Genomic DNA, 14,522 nt, shown 5'->3' with positions numbered 1-14,522 from the left:
AGCTCCCGGGGCGCTCCAGAATGACATCAGGGCGCCCCAAGCGCATGGATCACGTGATGGCACGTCATCCATGCGCATGGGGCTCTCTGACGTCACTCTGGAGCGCCCCGGGAGCCGCGCGGACTGTAAGTATACCGCTCCCCCGCTCCCCGCTCCTACTATGGCAACCAGGACTTTAATAGCGTCCTGGCTGCCATAGTAACACTGAAAGCATTTTGAAGACGGATCCGTCTTCAAATGCTTTCAGTACACTTGCGTTTTTCCGGATCCGGCGTGTAATTCCGGCAAGTGGAGTACACGCCGGATCCGGACAACGCAAGTGTGAAAGAGGCCTTAATTGGTTAAAAAAAAATACTCACCTCATCCATTTGAGCGCGAAGAGGCCGCCGTGGCCATCTTGATTGAAGATCCCACGCAAAATGTTGCACGGTGCTGGCCAGTGTGGTGAGTGACGCCATACATCACTGTGCACGAGATTTTGCGTGCGATCTTTAATTAAGATGACCGCAGCGGCCTCTTCGCGCTCAAATGGATGAGGTGAGTATGATTTTTTTTTCACCATCATTTCAGGAAAATTGATTAGTTACCACTTAGCATGAGGAGATTCGGCTTCACGGGGAATCATATTTTCCCTGAAATTCGGATCGAAGTCCACTTCAGATACTTCAATTTGCTCAACATTAGCCGCAGCACCTCTTCTACCAATTCTACTGAATTGATATGAAACCATCAATCCCCTGAATAGAACAGCAGGTCAAACATCTATTCTCTATGGGACTGCTAAGGATGTTGACTATCTCTGGCGGTCCCATAGAGAATAGATTTTGTGGTACAACCCCTTTAAGATTGCTTGCTGAGACATTAAACCCTAATGTAACAGATTGTTTCTTCTTTAGGTCTCTGCTTCTTCTTGAGCTTCTCTACAGTGATAGGTAAGTCACAAAAGATAGTGTATGGTAAGTCACAAGGGAAAGTGAATATGAATTTTTCTGGTATGTGGGAGTTATATGGTACTTTTATGTGGGCTCTTTAAGGCGTACATGAGTTTTAAAAAACATTTTCATAATGGCTGTGAAGGAACAGTTATGTTTGGGCTTCCCAAATGTGTTTTTCAGCCAAATTATTCCCTGTTTCAGCTGCACAGTTAGATGCATTTCTCTCAGAAGTTCCCTTCTGTGGAAGTCTGCCAGCACTGGTACTGCTATGACATCTTTTCCCTTACTTCCCACTATGTTTTTTTTTTCAACTTATACAGACACACAGGAGGCTCTTGTGATGTTCAGAAGCAGTGTAGAAGCAGTTCTTTTATCAGGCTCATAGCTCAGCTAGCTCTGACACGCCTCCACTTCCTCTGTGCCGTATTCTGGGTCTCTCTTACCAGAAACAGTTCTTGTCTGACGAGAGGCAGTGGACTGCAACTGAGCTGGAAATGAGACCCCTAGACGCCCATGACTTTACAGCTTTTTCCAGGGGGATGCAGGCATATTTTTTAAATGAAGTGATTTAAAAATGTGCTAGTTACACCATTTTCTATTAAATTAAATTAAAAAGTACAGTAAATATTATTTGTACACTATATGGTAGTAATATGTGTACTGTGTGTGGAAGTATTATGTTGGCACTATATGTTATCGCAAGTGTAATAGCAAGTGTTACAAAGGGGCCCCATCTTCTGTATAACCTGCCGCTATATATTGTGATGTCAGAACCCTCTTGTCTTGCTGAGTGACTATCGGGGGTCACATTACACACAGGGTCATATTGCTGATGCCACGTTCAGGGTCCATTCACACGTCCGTAAGTGTTTCGCGGATCCGCAAAACAAGGACACCTGCGATGTGCGATCCGCAATTTGCGGACTGCACATCACAGACACTTAAAATAGAAAATGCCTTTTCTGGTCCGCAATTGCGGACAAGAATAGGACATGTTCTATTTTTTTCAGGAATGGAATTGCGGATCCCGAAAAAACGGATCCCGAAAAAACTGATGCAGATCCTGAAAATGCGGATGCGGATCCCGAAAATGCGGATTTGCATCCGTTCCAGTCCCATTGAAAGTGAATGGGTCTGAAAATTGCGGAACAAATGCGGACCCAAATTACGGACGTGTGAATGGACCCTTACTGCTACTCAGTTACCCATGGATCACTGCACAGTACTGATTTAACAATGTTCACCAACACAGCTCTGAGTTCAGACATGCCCCATTGAGGTGAACGGTAATGCCCAATCTTCAACTAATTAATTTATTTTCTATATTCTGCACCATTGTTATATTATGGCGAATTATGTAACAGGGAAGATATATCAGACAGCAGACTGTTGCATTTTTTTCAGATTTCTATAAAAATTTGTAAACCGATATAAAAAAATACAAAGAAAACTACAGACCCCAAAACCCCCACTCTGCTATATTCCATGCTACAGATGATCTGCATATGAAAATAATACATATACTGAAGACATTGCAGGGGTTGGGGTTATAACTTAAAAAATCGGATGCAAAATGGCCATTAAAATGGATACACAAATGGTTGAAAAATGCCTGCTGTGACACATCATACTTCATGTTAGTGGTAAATTTGGGTCAATGATTTACCTTTATTACAGTTATGAAGTCACTTTGAGGGGCTTACATAGCAGAACCACCCATAAATGACCCATTCTAACATTTTAAAAACTACACTACTCAAATTATTCCAAACTTATTTAACCCTTTAGTAATTCTACAAGAATTCCTGGAAAATGATGGTGAAATTTCATAATTTCACTTTTTCCCCCAGATTTTCATTTTAATCAATTTTTTTTTCCTGTAGCACAGCAAAGGTTAACAGCAAAACAGACCACAATATTAATTGCCCAGATTCTGCAGAAACACACTATATGTGGTCAAAAACTGCTGTATGGCCACACCGCACACCACACCGCACACCACACCTGCAATCCAGCATCGGTGGCCGTGCTTGCAGACTATAGAAAAAAGCACTGGCCTTTCTGGTGGACAAGATCATAGGAGCAGACATAGGCCAGCGCTTTTTCCTATAGTGTGCAAGCACGGCCACCGATGCTGGATTGAAGGTTGGTTGTAACCATGGAAACGAAAAGTGTATAATGTGATGGAAAATGAATTAACCTAGCAAAGGAGGCAATATGGAGAATCACAATACATTAGTAAGTGCCTTGTTTCTCTACGTGATAAATGCCACTTGCTGAAGTGAGACAACCCCTTCCTTTAAGTCTGTTGCACGGCCTGCTTGGAGAAGCGCCAATCTGATGTAGAGGCCTGCACCTCGACATAACTTTAGCGCTTCCTCTAGCAGCACAGAGGGACTTAAGTCTTAATAAATGAGCCCCCATATTGTTCCTGTAGTATTATATATAATACTTTGTTACTCTTTTCTAGCAATTCGTTTTCTGCCCCAAGAAGCAATTCATTTTACTAAGTGTGACCCCGCTCTGAATCAGTGTCCGGCCCATTCCTACTGCGAGGAAACAAGTTACGGCTACTACTGTGCATGTGAGAACGGCTTCTTGAATGACAAGGAGAAGCTAACCATCACTTACCCGGGAGGAGAGTGTCTTGGTAATGTACACAGTCTTACCCCACACCTCGTGGTATTTCCTATGCACTCAATTATTTTACAAGAGACTTCTACTGTACAGATAAAATGTAATGTAGGTCTGCAGGGACCGATGGAATAGACACACTGGGACCATGCTGAATTTGGTGTTCCACTGCTAGATGTCTTGTAGAGTCTATCAGGACCCTTCAGATCTGTACAGTAAAAAGGTTGCTCAGAAAGAGCAATCCCATCAAGGGGAAATGGTCCCATTAACTTTATCTGTGTATTTAAAGAGTAACAGTTTTTTTGTGTTTTATTTTTTGATAAACTGCCAGATATGAGAATCTTTGTCAGAAAAAGATGTTTCCTTCTCCTCTTATCAGATTCCTCTCCTGCTCCCTCCTCCTCTTTACTAAGGCCTCATGTACACAACCGTAGTTTCAGTCCGCATCCAATGCACATTTTCTGTGGCTCGTATGGGGACCCATTCGTTTAAACGGGGGCACAAAAGATGCGGACAGCACACTGTGCGCTGTCCGCATCCATATGTCTGCCTTGCAAAAAAAAAAAAAACATGCCCTGTTCTTGTCCGTTTTGCAGACAAGAATAGGCATTTCTAAGCAGAGAGCAGGAATTGCTGATCCACAAAATGCGGAACGTAAGTGGCCGGTATCCATGTTTTGTAGATCCAGAATTTCCAAACTGCAAAAACGGACACGGCCGTGTGTATGAGGGTCTAACTCTCACTAGTTAGATCCGTCTTCAGTAAAGACAACTTCCTGCTAATGGAGGATCAGATTACATAGAAGTCTATGGAGAGGGGAGGGGCTGCTGCAGACAGGCAGAGGCAGAGAGCCTGACACAGAGAGGGTTTACTACTAACTTTACTACTGGTGTCACATCTAAACTTCTTAGTTCTGCTGTGTAATGTCCTTCATTGGTGCTCCTGCTTCTGAGGGTGAGCTACTGAGAGTTAGGAAGCAGAACCTCCTGTTTCTCCATGTCCTGTGTATGGGGAGACATGATGCCAGCTAATATCCACCTACTAGCTTGGTAAAAAAGACAATACAGACAGATTGCAGAGGAAAAACTGATAAAATTGCCAGTTCCGAGTCATATAATAGCCAGAAATAGTGTTTTTCCTCATGTACACCCAAATGGCAGCTTATCCTGAAAAATAACCTGAAACAAGGTTTATACTTTAATCCTTTTATTTTTCCATGTTTTTCACTGAACCAAATGTTTTATCCTTCAGCGCGCTGTAAAACAGGACAGACCTTCCCATGTGCATGTAGGAGAGGATATGTCTCTAAGGTGAATGAAAATGGACTCTATGAATGTACAGGTAAGAATCCAGCACAAGGTGGCAATAGGTAAATTAGGCCATGCCAGTGTGTAAGGGGTTGGGGGATGGAGTCTTGGTCATACTGTTTGCTCCTAGACCGTCCAGGTTAGGCACACAGAGTAAGGCTGCATTCACACGTCCTCAATTCCCTTTCGCATTTTGCGGAACGGAATTGCGGACCCATTCTTTTTTATGGGGCCGCATGATGTGCTGTCCGGATCTGGAAATGCGGACCCGCACTTCCGGGTCCGCAATTCCGATCCCCCAAAAAATAGAACATGTCCTATTCTTGTCCGCAATTGCGGACAAGATTAGGCATTTTCCATTAAGTGCCGGCGATGTGCGGTCCGCAAAATGCAGAACGCACATTGCTGGTGTCCGTGTTTTGCGGATCCGTTGATCTGCAAAACACACACGGATGTGTGAATGGACTCTAAAGGGGTGACAGACGGTGACTGCCAATCGTGAATATATTTACTTCAATGTGGTTAATGTGTCATGGAAAGGTCAACTCACTCAATCAGCTAATCACCTGTGGACACCAAGGTAATTTCACTAGACAGCTCGACCGGGGCTGGCTGCACATGTTTCCTCATGGTGATCATGGTTCCATAGTCTTCAACCAGCTAGCGCACTTACAGTACCTTGGTTCTCCTCGCTGAACTCAGAGGTGATGTTCCCTCAGGTCTCTCTGCACACTGCTTCGTAACATTCTCTACTACCTGACCTTTCCTCAGGAGCCATAGCTTGGACTCACTTTTTCCTTTCACTACCAGTGAGAGAGAAGGAAGAGAGAAGAATCAGCCATGACTATTCTCCAGGCCACCGCTGCAAAGGTTATGATGCTTACTGTTAGCTCATAAATGAGACATATAAAATATCACTGAAAATCGCAAGCATCCGCAAGCAAGTGCGGATGCGGTGCGATTTTCACGCATGGTTGCTAGGAGACGATCGGGCTGGGGACCCGATCTGTATTATTTTCCCTTATAACATGGTTATAAGGGAAAATAATAGCATTCTGAATACAGAATGCAAAGTAAAATAGTGATGGAGGGGTTAAAAATAAAAAAAAATTAACTCACCGAGTCCACTTGATCATGTAGTTGCGGATCTCTGTCTTCTTCTGTAATGTTGAGCTGCCGGCTAAGGACCTGTGGTGACGTCACATCACGTGATCCAATCACATGGTCCCTCACCATGGTGATGAACCATGTGATTGGACCATAGTGACGTCACCACAGGTCTTTTGCCAGGTCCTGAAGATAGAACAGATCGGCAGCTACAGAGCAGGTAAGTTTCTTTATTTATTTATTTTAACCCCTCCATTCCTAATTTACTTTGCATTCTGTATTAAGAATGCTACTATTTTCCCTTATAACCATGTTTTAAGGGAAAATAATAAAATCTACACAACACCGATCCCAAGCCTGAACTTCAGTGATGAAGTCCAGGTTTGGGTGTGGGTACCAAACATGGCGATTTTTCTCACGCGGGTGCAAAACGCATTAAAACGCTTTGCACTTGCGCGGAAAAATCGCGCATTTTACCGCAACGCACCCGCATCTTATCGGGCCTTCACACGCCACGCTCATGTGAAAGAGGCCTTAGGGTTTAAAAGTGACGGCAGCAGAAAACTGCTGACAGATTTCCTTTAATTACATTTCAAACTGAAGAAATGGCAACCTGAAACTACCTCAAAAGGTGAAAACTGAAGATTTTACCATGGCCCTCACAGTCCCCTGATCTGAACATCATTGAATATCTGTGGATAGACCTCAAAAGAGCATGTCACGCAAGACGGTCCAGGAATCTCACAGAACTGGAAGATTTTTGCAAGGAAGAATAAACAAGAGTTGAAAGACTTGAAAAGAAGACCTCTCCAACCATTAAGCATGGGGGGTGGATCAATCATGCTTTGGGGTTGTGTTGCAGCCAATGGCACGAGGAACATTTCACGGGTAGAGGGAAGAATGGATTCAATGAAATTCCAGCAAATTCTGAAAGCAAATATAACACCAACTGTAAAAAAGCTGAAGGATGGCTTCTACAAATGGATAATATTACTAAAAACACCTCAAAATCCACAACAGACTACTTCAAAATGTGCAAGCTGAAGATTTTACCCTGGCCCTTACAGTCCCCTGATCTGAACATCATTGAAAATCTGTGGATTAGACCTCAAGGAGAAGTGCATGCAAGATGACTCATTAATCTCACAGAACTGGAAGACGTCTACAAGTTAGAATGGATGAAAATCTCTCAAACAAAAATTGAAAGATACTTGGCTGGCTACAAAATGCATTTACAAGCTGTGATACTTTCCAAAGGGGGTGCTACTAGGTAGTAACCATCCAGGGTGCTCAAAGTTTAGCTTCTGATCCTTTTCCTTTTTTTCCAATTTAGAAAATGTAAAAGATGAAGAAAAAAAATGTTTTTGCTTATAATACAAAGGAGGGAATGTGTCATCTTTAACTTTATGCCTTTTAGAGATCATTTTATCTTTAACTTGCTTAACTGTTCACAGTAGCAATAATTTTGACCAAGGGTGCCCAAACTTTTGCACTCCTTCAAATCTATCAGGCAATGTAAAACACGGCTGAGGAGACCTACATGAAGAATCCAGATGAGGTTTATTCCATGATATTGTTGTAATTGTGCACAATTCAGCGAATGAAAATATAACAGGAGATGTCTGCACAACAAAAGCGTAACATGGCTACCAGGGACAGGAAGGGGCCTGACTACAGGAAGGCAGCAGGGACAAATCAAAACACATGTAATAAAGTTATATGGCAGTGAATGAAACCATGAGACAATGCAGGTACCACCTTACAAGTCTAAGAAACTGTTGGATCAAGTGAAAAAAAATCAACATTACAATTTTATGACATTTTAAACCCTTGAGAAAAGAACCTCTGGTTTCAGTTCAGGTATTCACGCCTGCACTCCTAGCACTAACTAGTTTTTCCCCTCTTGTATAATGTTTCACTTGTTTAATTTGCACGTGCCACATGATAGTTGCAACTTAAAGGGGCTGTCCACTTTGGACAATCCCTTTAAGTTATAAGGGTCATTTGACAACAAGCTCATCACAGCTTGTGCCCTCTTCCCCATTGATAAGGTGTAATCTGTGAGGAACCTGGCAGTAAGTGTTCATTGTCTAATGCCGTACCTGCAATGGAGGCAGACCACATGACTGCCATGGAGCCCGGGGGAAAAGCTTCTTCTCTTCGTGAAAACCCTGCAATTTCATGCAGCCACCACTAGGGGGAACTCAAAGCAATAAGATTATTATAACTTCCATGGTAATTGTACAGACTCCTATGCACTGAGCTCTCCCTAGTGGTGGCTACAGGCAGACAGCTTTGTAATAGAAGGGAAACAGAAGATCAGTATATTTATGCCTGTTGTCTAGTGTCTTGAGAAATATGGTATTTCAAAAGAGCGCCGTATTTTTATAGCGCCTTTCTCTGAACGTTGGATAAATTGGGTGAGGCTAAAGGCGACTATTATAGTAAAACAGTCCATAAATAATTTTATTGTCATTGCTTTATGCAGATAAATGCAAGAATGACTCAGATTGTCCCTTTGAAGCCTCTTGTAAGAGTAACAACTGCTATTGTAATCACATTTGTCTGCCACAACAACCAAACTGCGTGACTTTGGTGAAATTGGATGGTGTATGTACAGGTAAATATGCTATATGATTATAATAATTAGCTGATTTTCTGGGTATTTTTAATTGACAGCCTATTCATAGACCTATTAATACCCAACTGATCAGTAGAATGAAGAGACCACATTGTTCACTAGTTCTGTGGCCTCTTTTTTTCTCATGACCCCCTGTTGGAACCACACTGATCATACATTGATGGGATACCCTCAGAAACTTACTTCTTAAACCTTCTTCTTCATCAGAGCCAAGTACCACCAGGAGTCCATTTTTTACATCAAATGTGGTAGACACAGCAGTGTACACACAATCAGGATCCCCGACACCACAACCAGGTGAGCACTTCCAAAGAGTCCTCAACTCAATGTGAGATTCTACTCTTCTTCCAATGATTAGTTCCACTTATTACAGTGAAACGACCCATCTCTAGTAACATTCACCTGTAATATTATTACACTCCAGAAATACATCCAGGCCCCTCTTGGACTTTTTTAGTGAACTCACCATCACCACCTCCTCAGGTAGAGAGTCTTACTGTAAACACTCCAAGACATATGGAGAAAAAAAAACAATCAAGAGTCAGATATTCTTGGGCTTTTGGGTAGTCAGAAAGTGGCCAACCCCTTTAAACAGTCAGTTTCCTAATAAATTCCCAACCTCTTCATCAGCCCCACGTTCTACCACCACTCCATTGATGACATCAAGCATGAATATGGGAAACACTACCCACTACAACCAACTTACAACATCAACAGTAGAGATATCAGTAACATCACGCAGCATATCTAAAAAAAAAACAGAGGAGACTGGAGCCACGACATCACAACCAGGTGGGCATTTCACCAGAGATCTCGACCCAATGTGAAATCCTATTTCTTGCATTGATCAATTAGATTCATTTTGCAATCATGTGAAATGTGAGTTGTCAAGTTTCATAACTTCATTATTTATTGTATTTTATTTAAGATGTAGAATTCACAGAAACGTGTGAATTCAGATTGCCAATCTAATGGAAGAATACAGTTACTGTATGCTGAGAATTGTTGTACGGTATTATGATCTTAACCAATAAAGTAGGGACATTTACACTGGAAGACAATGGTGTCTCACATGTATGACATTTTTATGGAACTTTTCAGTTACGGTGCTTGATACAGGGGAATGAATGACATCACGCGGATAACCAGGCCCCCTGCCCCCTGCTTCGCTGATGTGTGGGCTAGGTCCATATGTGTGTGTGAGTCCACTTCACCACTGGAGGTGGTCGGCACACCGTCTCTTTCAAACCGCTATGCCATGCTCCTGATGATCCATTTCAGTGGTGAAACTCAGAAACTTACTTCTTAAACCTTTTTCTTCATCAGAGTCAAGTACCACCAGGAGTCCATTTTTTACATCAAATGTGGTAGACACAGCAGTGTACACACAATCAGGATCCCCGACATCACAACCAGGTGAGCACTTCCAAAGAGTCCTCAGCTCAATGTGAGATTCTACTCTTCTTCCAATGAATAATTACACTCATTACAGTAAAATGATGAGTAAGATGTCAAGTACAACATGACTTCAGGATTTCTTGCGTTCTCCTTAGAATTCATAGATTCAACATATTTCATCTTAATTGTCAATCACATGGAAGAATACACTGGCTCACGGTATGCAGAAGCTTGTTGTGCACAATGACTTCTTTCAGAAATACATTTAGGACATTGACAAGGCTACATACTATTCTCCATAGCTAACTTGACTTTCTGGTAATCTGGAACTGTTAAATGATGAATTAATACAAATACTCTAAAATGAAATGCTTTAAAGAGGGTGTTTTTGTCTGGAAACAGTGCTACCCTTGTCCTTGGGTTGTATCTGGTTTTGCAGCTCAGACCCATAGGGATCTGTTCGTTTTTCAGAAATGAAGCCACTTTTGTCCATGAAACAGGTACCATATGCATTATGCAGTGCTACAGTATGTCCACCAGAGCTTCTTTATAAAACAACATAGTAACATAGTTTCTTAGGCTGAAAAAGGACATCCAGTTCAGCCTGTTATCCTGTAAGTTGATCCAGAGGAAGGCAAAAAACCCTTGTGAGGTAGAAGCCAATTGTCCTCATTTTAGGGGGAAAAAATTCCTTCCCGACTCCAATCAGGCAATCAGAATAACTCCCTGGATCAACAACCCATCTCTAGTAACTATCACCTGTAATATTATTACACTCCAGAAATACATCCAGGCCCCTCTTGGACCTTTTTAGTGAACTCACCATCACCACCTCTTCAGGTAGAGAGTCTTACTGTAAACACTCCAAGACATATAGAGAAAAAAAAACAATCAAGAGTAAGACATTCTTGGGCTTTTGGGTAGCCAGAAAGTGGCCAACCCCTTTAAACAGTCAGTTTCCTAATAAATTCCCAACCCTTTACCCTTTAGTGTATCTCTAAACAAAGATATTTTTCCAGACCTTCATTCAGTGCAAATTTTTATAAGAAATGTGCTAGTACACATGTTATATGGGGTTGGAACATTTAATTTCTTAAGATCTAATTAAAACTTCTTCATCAGACCCACGTTCTACCACCACTCCATTGCTGACATCAAGCATGAATATGGGAAACACTACCCACTACAACCAACTTTCAACATCAACAGTAGAGATATCAGTAACATCACGCAGCATATCTAAAAAAAAAACAGAGGAGCCTGGAGCCACGACATCACAACCAGGTGGGCATTTCACCAGAGATCTCGACCCAATGTGTAATCCTATTTCTTGCATTGATCAATTAGATTCATTTTACAATCATGTCATATGTGAGTTGTCAAGTTTCATAACTTCATTATTTCTTGTATTTTATTTAAGATGTAGAATTCACAGAAACTTGTGAATTCAGATTGCCAATTACAGATTGACAGTTACTGTATGCTGAGAATTGTTGTACGGTATTCTGATCTTGACTAATAAAGTAGGGACATTTACACTGGAAGACAATGGTGTCTCACATGTATGACATTTTTATGGAACTTTTCAGTTACGGTGCTTGATACAGGGGAATGAATGACATCACGCGCATAACAAGGCTCCCTGCCCCCTGCTTCGCTAATGTGTGGGGCGGAGCCACCCCATTATATGTGTGTGAGTCCAATGGCCTCTTCACAGCCATACTAGTGCCAGTCACGCCGCCGCTTCACCACAGGAGGTGGTCGGCACACGGTCTCTTTCAAACCGCTATGCCATGCTCCTGATGATCCATTTCAGTGGGGAAACGCGTAGAGTACATGGGCATATGCAGCTAGAGCAGTTAGTCCACTATCTATTAACAACTGTGTCTAGACTTAGGACTTGGCGTATTCATCCAGACTTTGCTTCACTAGTTTGGCTTGGGGTGATATAATGTTTAGCTGTGTGTGAGCCAATGTGAGAGTGAATGGATCAGGGTCAGAATATCACTGGTGGACCTTAAATCCAACTCACGGGGACAGCAATCATACAATTGTGTGTGTGTGTGCGGGACGTATCAGGGTCAGAATATCATCATTGGATCTTAAGTCCAACTCGCTGGGATAGCAATCATACAATATTGTAGGCATCATGTTGGATGGGATGTATGCTTAGAGAGTTCTGGGTGGGGAAGATAGCGGTGAGTGACCTGAGCTCAGCATACCTGTACTGGTACTATAGAGTACCGCATCTATTCAATTACAGTGACGGCCAAATACCCTGCACTTAGTACTTCATCACACAATATATGAGACCACGTCTATCAGCCCAAGTCAATACAAGTGCATCCCCCTTTGCAATACCACACACATTACACACCCCAGCTGCTTGATTTGATACATTGGATCTGTGCCTCCACACAATCCTGTCTCTGAGCTCTACAGGCAGTTCTTTCCTCCTCAAGGCTTGGTTTTTGATCTGGTACTGTAAGCATTGTCAGCTTTGAGACCTTATATAGACAGGGCTGTATCTTTCCAGATCATGTCCAATCAACTAAATTTACCTCAGGTGGACTCCAATCGAGGTGTAAAAACATCTCAAAGATGATCAAGAGAAATGGGAGGCTAAGGGTCTATATTGGGGATCAGCAACCTCCGGCATTTCAGCTGTTCTAAAACTACAACTCCCAGAATCCTCCTTTCACTTCTATGGTGGTTGCAAGAACTGCCGAATGTGTTGTAGTTTCACAGCAGCTGGAGTGCCAAAGGTTGCGGACCCCTGGTCTAAATGTCAATGTGAAATGTTAGCTTTTCCTTTTTAATAAATTTGCAAACATTTCAAAAATTCTGTTTTTACGTTCTCATTATGTAGTATTAAGTGCAGATTGATAGGAGAAAATTTAAACATTTAGATTTTTTTGCCCAAGGCCACAACATAACAAAAAGTGAAAAAGTGAAAGGATCTGAAGACTTTCCAAATATGCCCGGTATCTAGTATCAGTATAGTCCCCTCCCTTCACTGAAATAAGCACATTTGAGCTACAGTATATCATGTGTACGGCTGACTTTAATTTTGGCATGCCATACATGCCAAAATGTACAATATATCTAGCATTTTTTTCTTTTCACTTATTTCCTCATATTTTGCACACTGCATAAAAACACTATGTGTCATGCAACTCAGGGAATGTTATTACAAAACTACCCCTCAACATTGTGGTTAGTGCTTGCTAAGAAGACTTTCCCTAAATGCTAATGTCTTCTTCGCTGTGCCTGAAGCATTTACTTGAATTGGTTTTAGCTGAAATACTAGACACAACCGTAGAGTGGCACTGCTTTTGGGAAAAATACAGATTTTCCTAATGTTAGAGGACCCACGACAGATAGTGTCCAGGAAATGAAGTATCTGACAGGGTCTTTCTACTCTCTCCTCATTGAAAATATCTACATGCTTGGCCAAACCATGAGTGTACATGCATGAGTCGGGATAGATAGTTGCGAGGGTTCAGTCGTTAAAGGGGTTATCCTATGACTAATGTAAAAAATGAAAATCAGACATCATATAGTACATGACAGTCTCTTTCTAACAAAGCTAGAACCAGCCCTGTACCTCACATGGATCCAGAGATCTCCACATTCATTGCTCTGCTAGATTTATATCAAGCTGACAGCTCAAGGGGAGTGTATTTTCTGTTGCAGATCAGGGGCGTTTCTCAGCTCTCCCAATCGCAGCTCAGGAGGTGTGTCTCAGCTCTCCCTATCAGAGTTCAGGGGGCGTGTCTCAGCTCTCCCTATCACAGCCCAGCAGGCAGTTGAAGGATGAAACTGAGCATGTGCGTCCATCTTAATGAGCAGGTCAAAGAAATTAGAAAAAAACTAACAGCAGGTGGCGCTATACAGATACATTTTATTGAATAACTCAGTGGCTATGTTAAATTTTTAATTATATGCAATTACAAAAGAATTCAGATCCATATGTTGGTTTGAAAAGTGTAGAATATTTTTCATAAGACAACCCCTTTAACTACTGAAACAGGGTCTTACATAGAAATCATTGGTCCCCATAGCATGAATCTAAATTGGGCCCCCATGCCCCAATCATAGCCCTTCCTTCATACTTGTTCCTAACCAGTATTTACAGCAGTGAGGTATAAATTATAGCTTGTACCTCCCATATCAGTACACTGCTGTATATACTATACATCTTAACACACTGCATGTATTATACCTCGTACCTCACATATCAGTACACTGCTGTATATACTATATATCTGTACACACTGCATGTATTATGCCTTGTACCTCACATATCAGTACACTGCTGGATATACTATATATTTGTACACACTGCAACTATTATACCTCATTCCCCATATATTAGTACACTGCTGTGTATACTATATATCTGTACACACATCTATTATACCTCATTTCTCATATATCAGTACACTGCTGTACAGTACAGACCAAAAGTTTGAACTTGAGGCAATTGCACAAATCAGC

At 41.8% G+C, this 14,522-nt stretch overlaps 1 protein-coding gene across 7 annotated transcripts in view; it reads left to right on the top strand.

The window, feature by feature from the left end:
• Window positions 1–14,522, top strand: part of LOC122929445 (adhesion G protein-coupled receptor E1-like) — a 49,496-nt gene that overhangs the window by 7,256 nt on the left and 27,718 nt on the right. For 2 of the 7 annotated variants that reach the window (XM_044283014.1, XM_044283010.1), the window contains exons 2-9: window positions 897–956; window positions 3,406–3,585; window positions 4,821–4,910; window positions 8,472–8,603; window positions 8,832–8,921; window positions 9,255–9,416; window positions 9,951–10,040; window positions 11,145–11,306. In XM_044283014.1, coding sequence (XP_044138949.1) covers window positions 897–956; window positions 3,406–3,585; window positions 4,821–4,910; window positions 8,472–8,603; window positions 8,832–8,921; window positions 9,255–9,416; window positions 9,951–10,040; window positions 11,145–11,306 — 966 coding nt within the window. The remainder of the gene's footprint in view (window positions 1–896; window positions 957–3,405; window positions 3,586–4,820; window positions 4,911–8,471; window positions 8,604–8,831; window positions 8,922–9,254; window positions 9,417–9,950; window positions 10,041–11,144; window positions 11,307–14,522) is intronic. The other 5 variants (XM_044283011.1, XM_044283012.1, XM_044283013.1 and 2 more) reach the window with 5 other exon arrangements.

The sequence above is a fragment of the Bufo gargarizans genome, chromosome 2 (genome assembly GCF_014858855.1).
Source record: "Bufo gargarizans isolate SCDJY-AF-19 chromosome 2, ASM1485885v1, whole genome shotgun sequence".
Taxonomy (NCBI): domain Eukaryota; kingdom Metazoa; phylum Chordata; class Amphibia; order Anura; family Bufonidae; genus Bufo; species Bufo gargarizans.
This window is presented reverse-complemented; position numbering and strand designations above follow the sequence as displayed.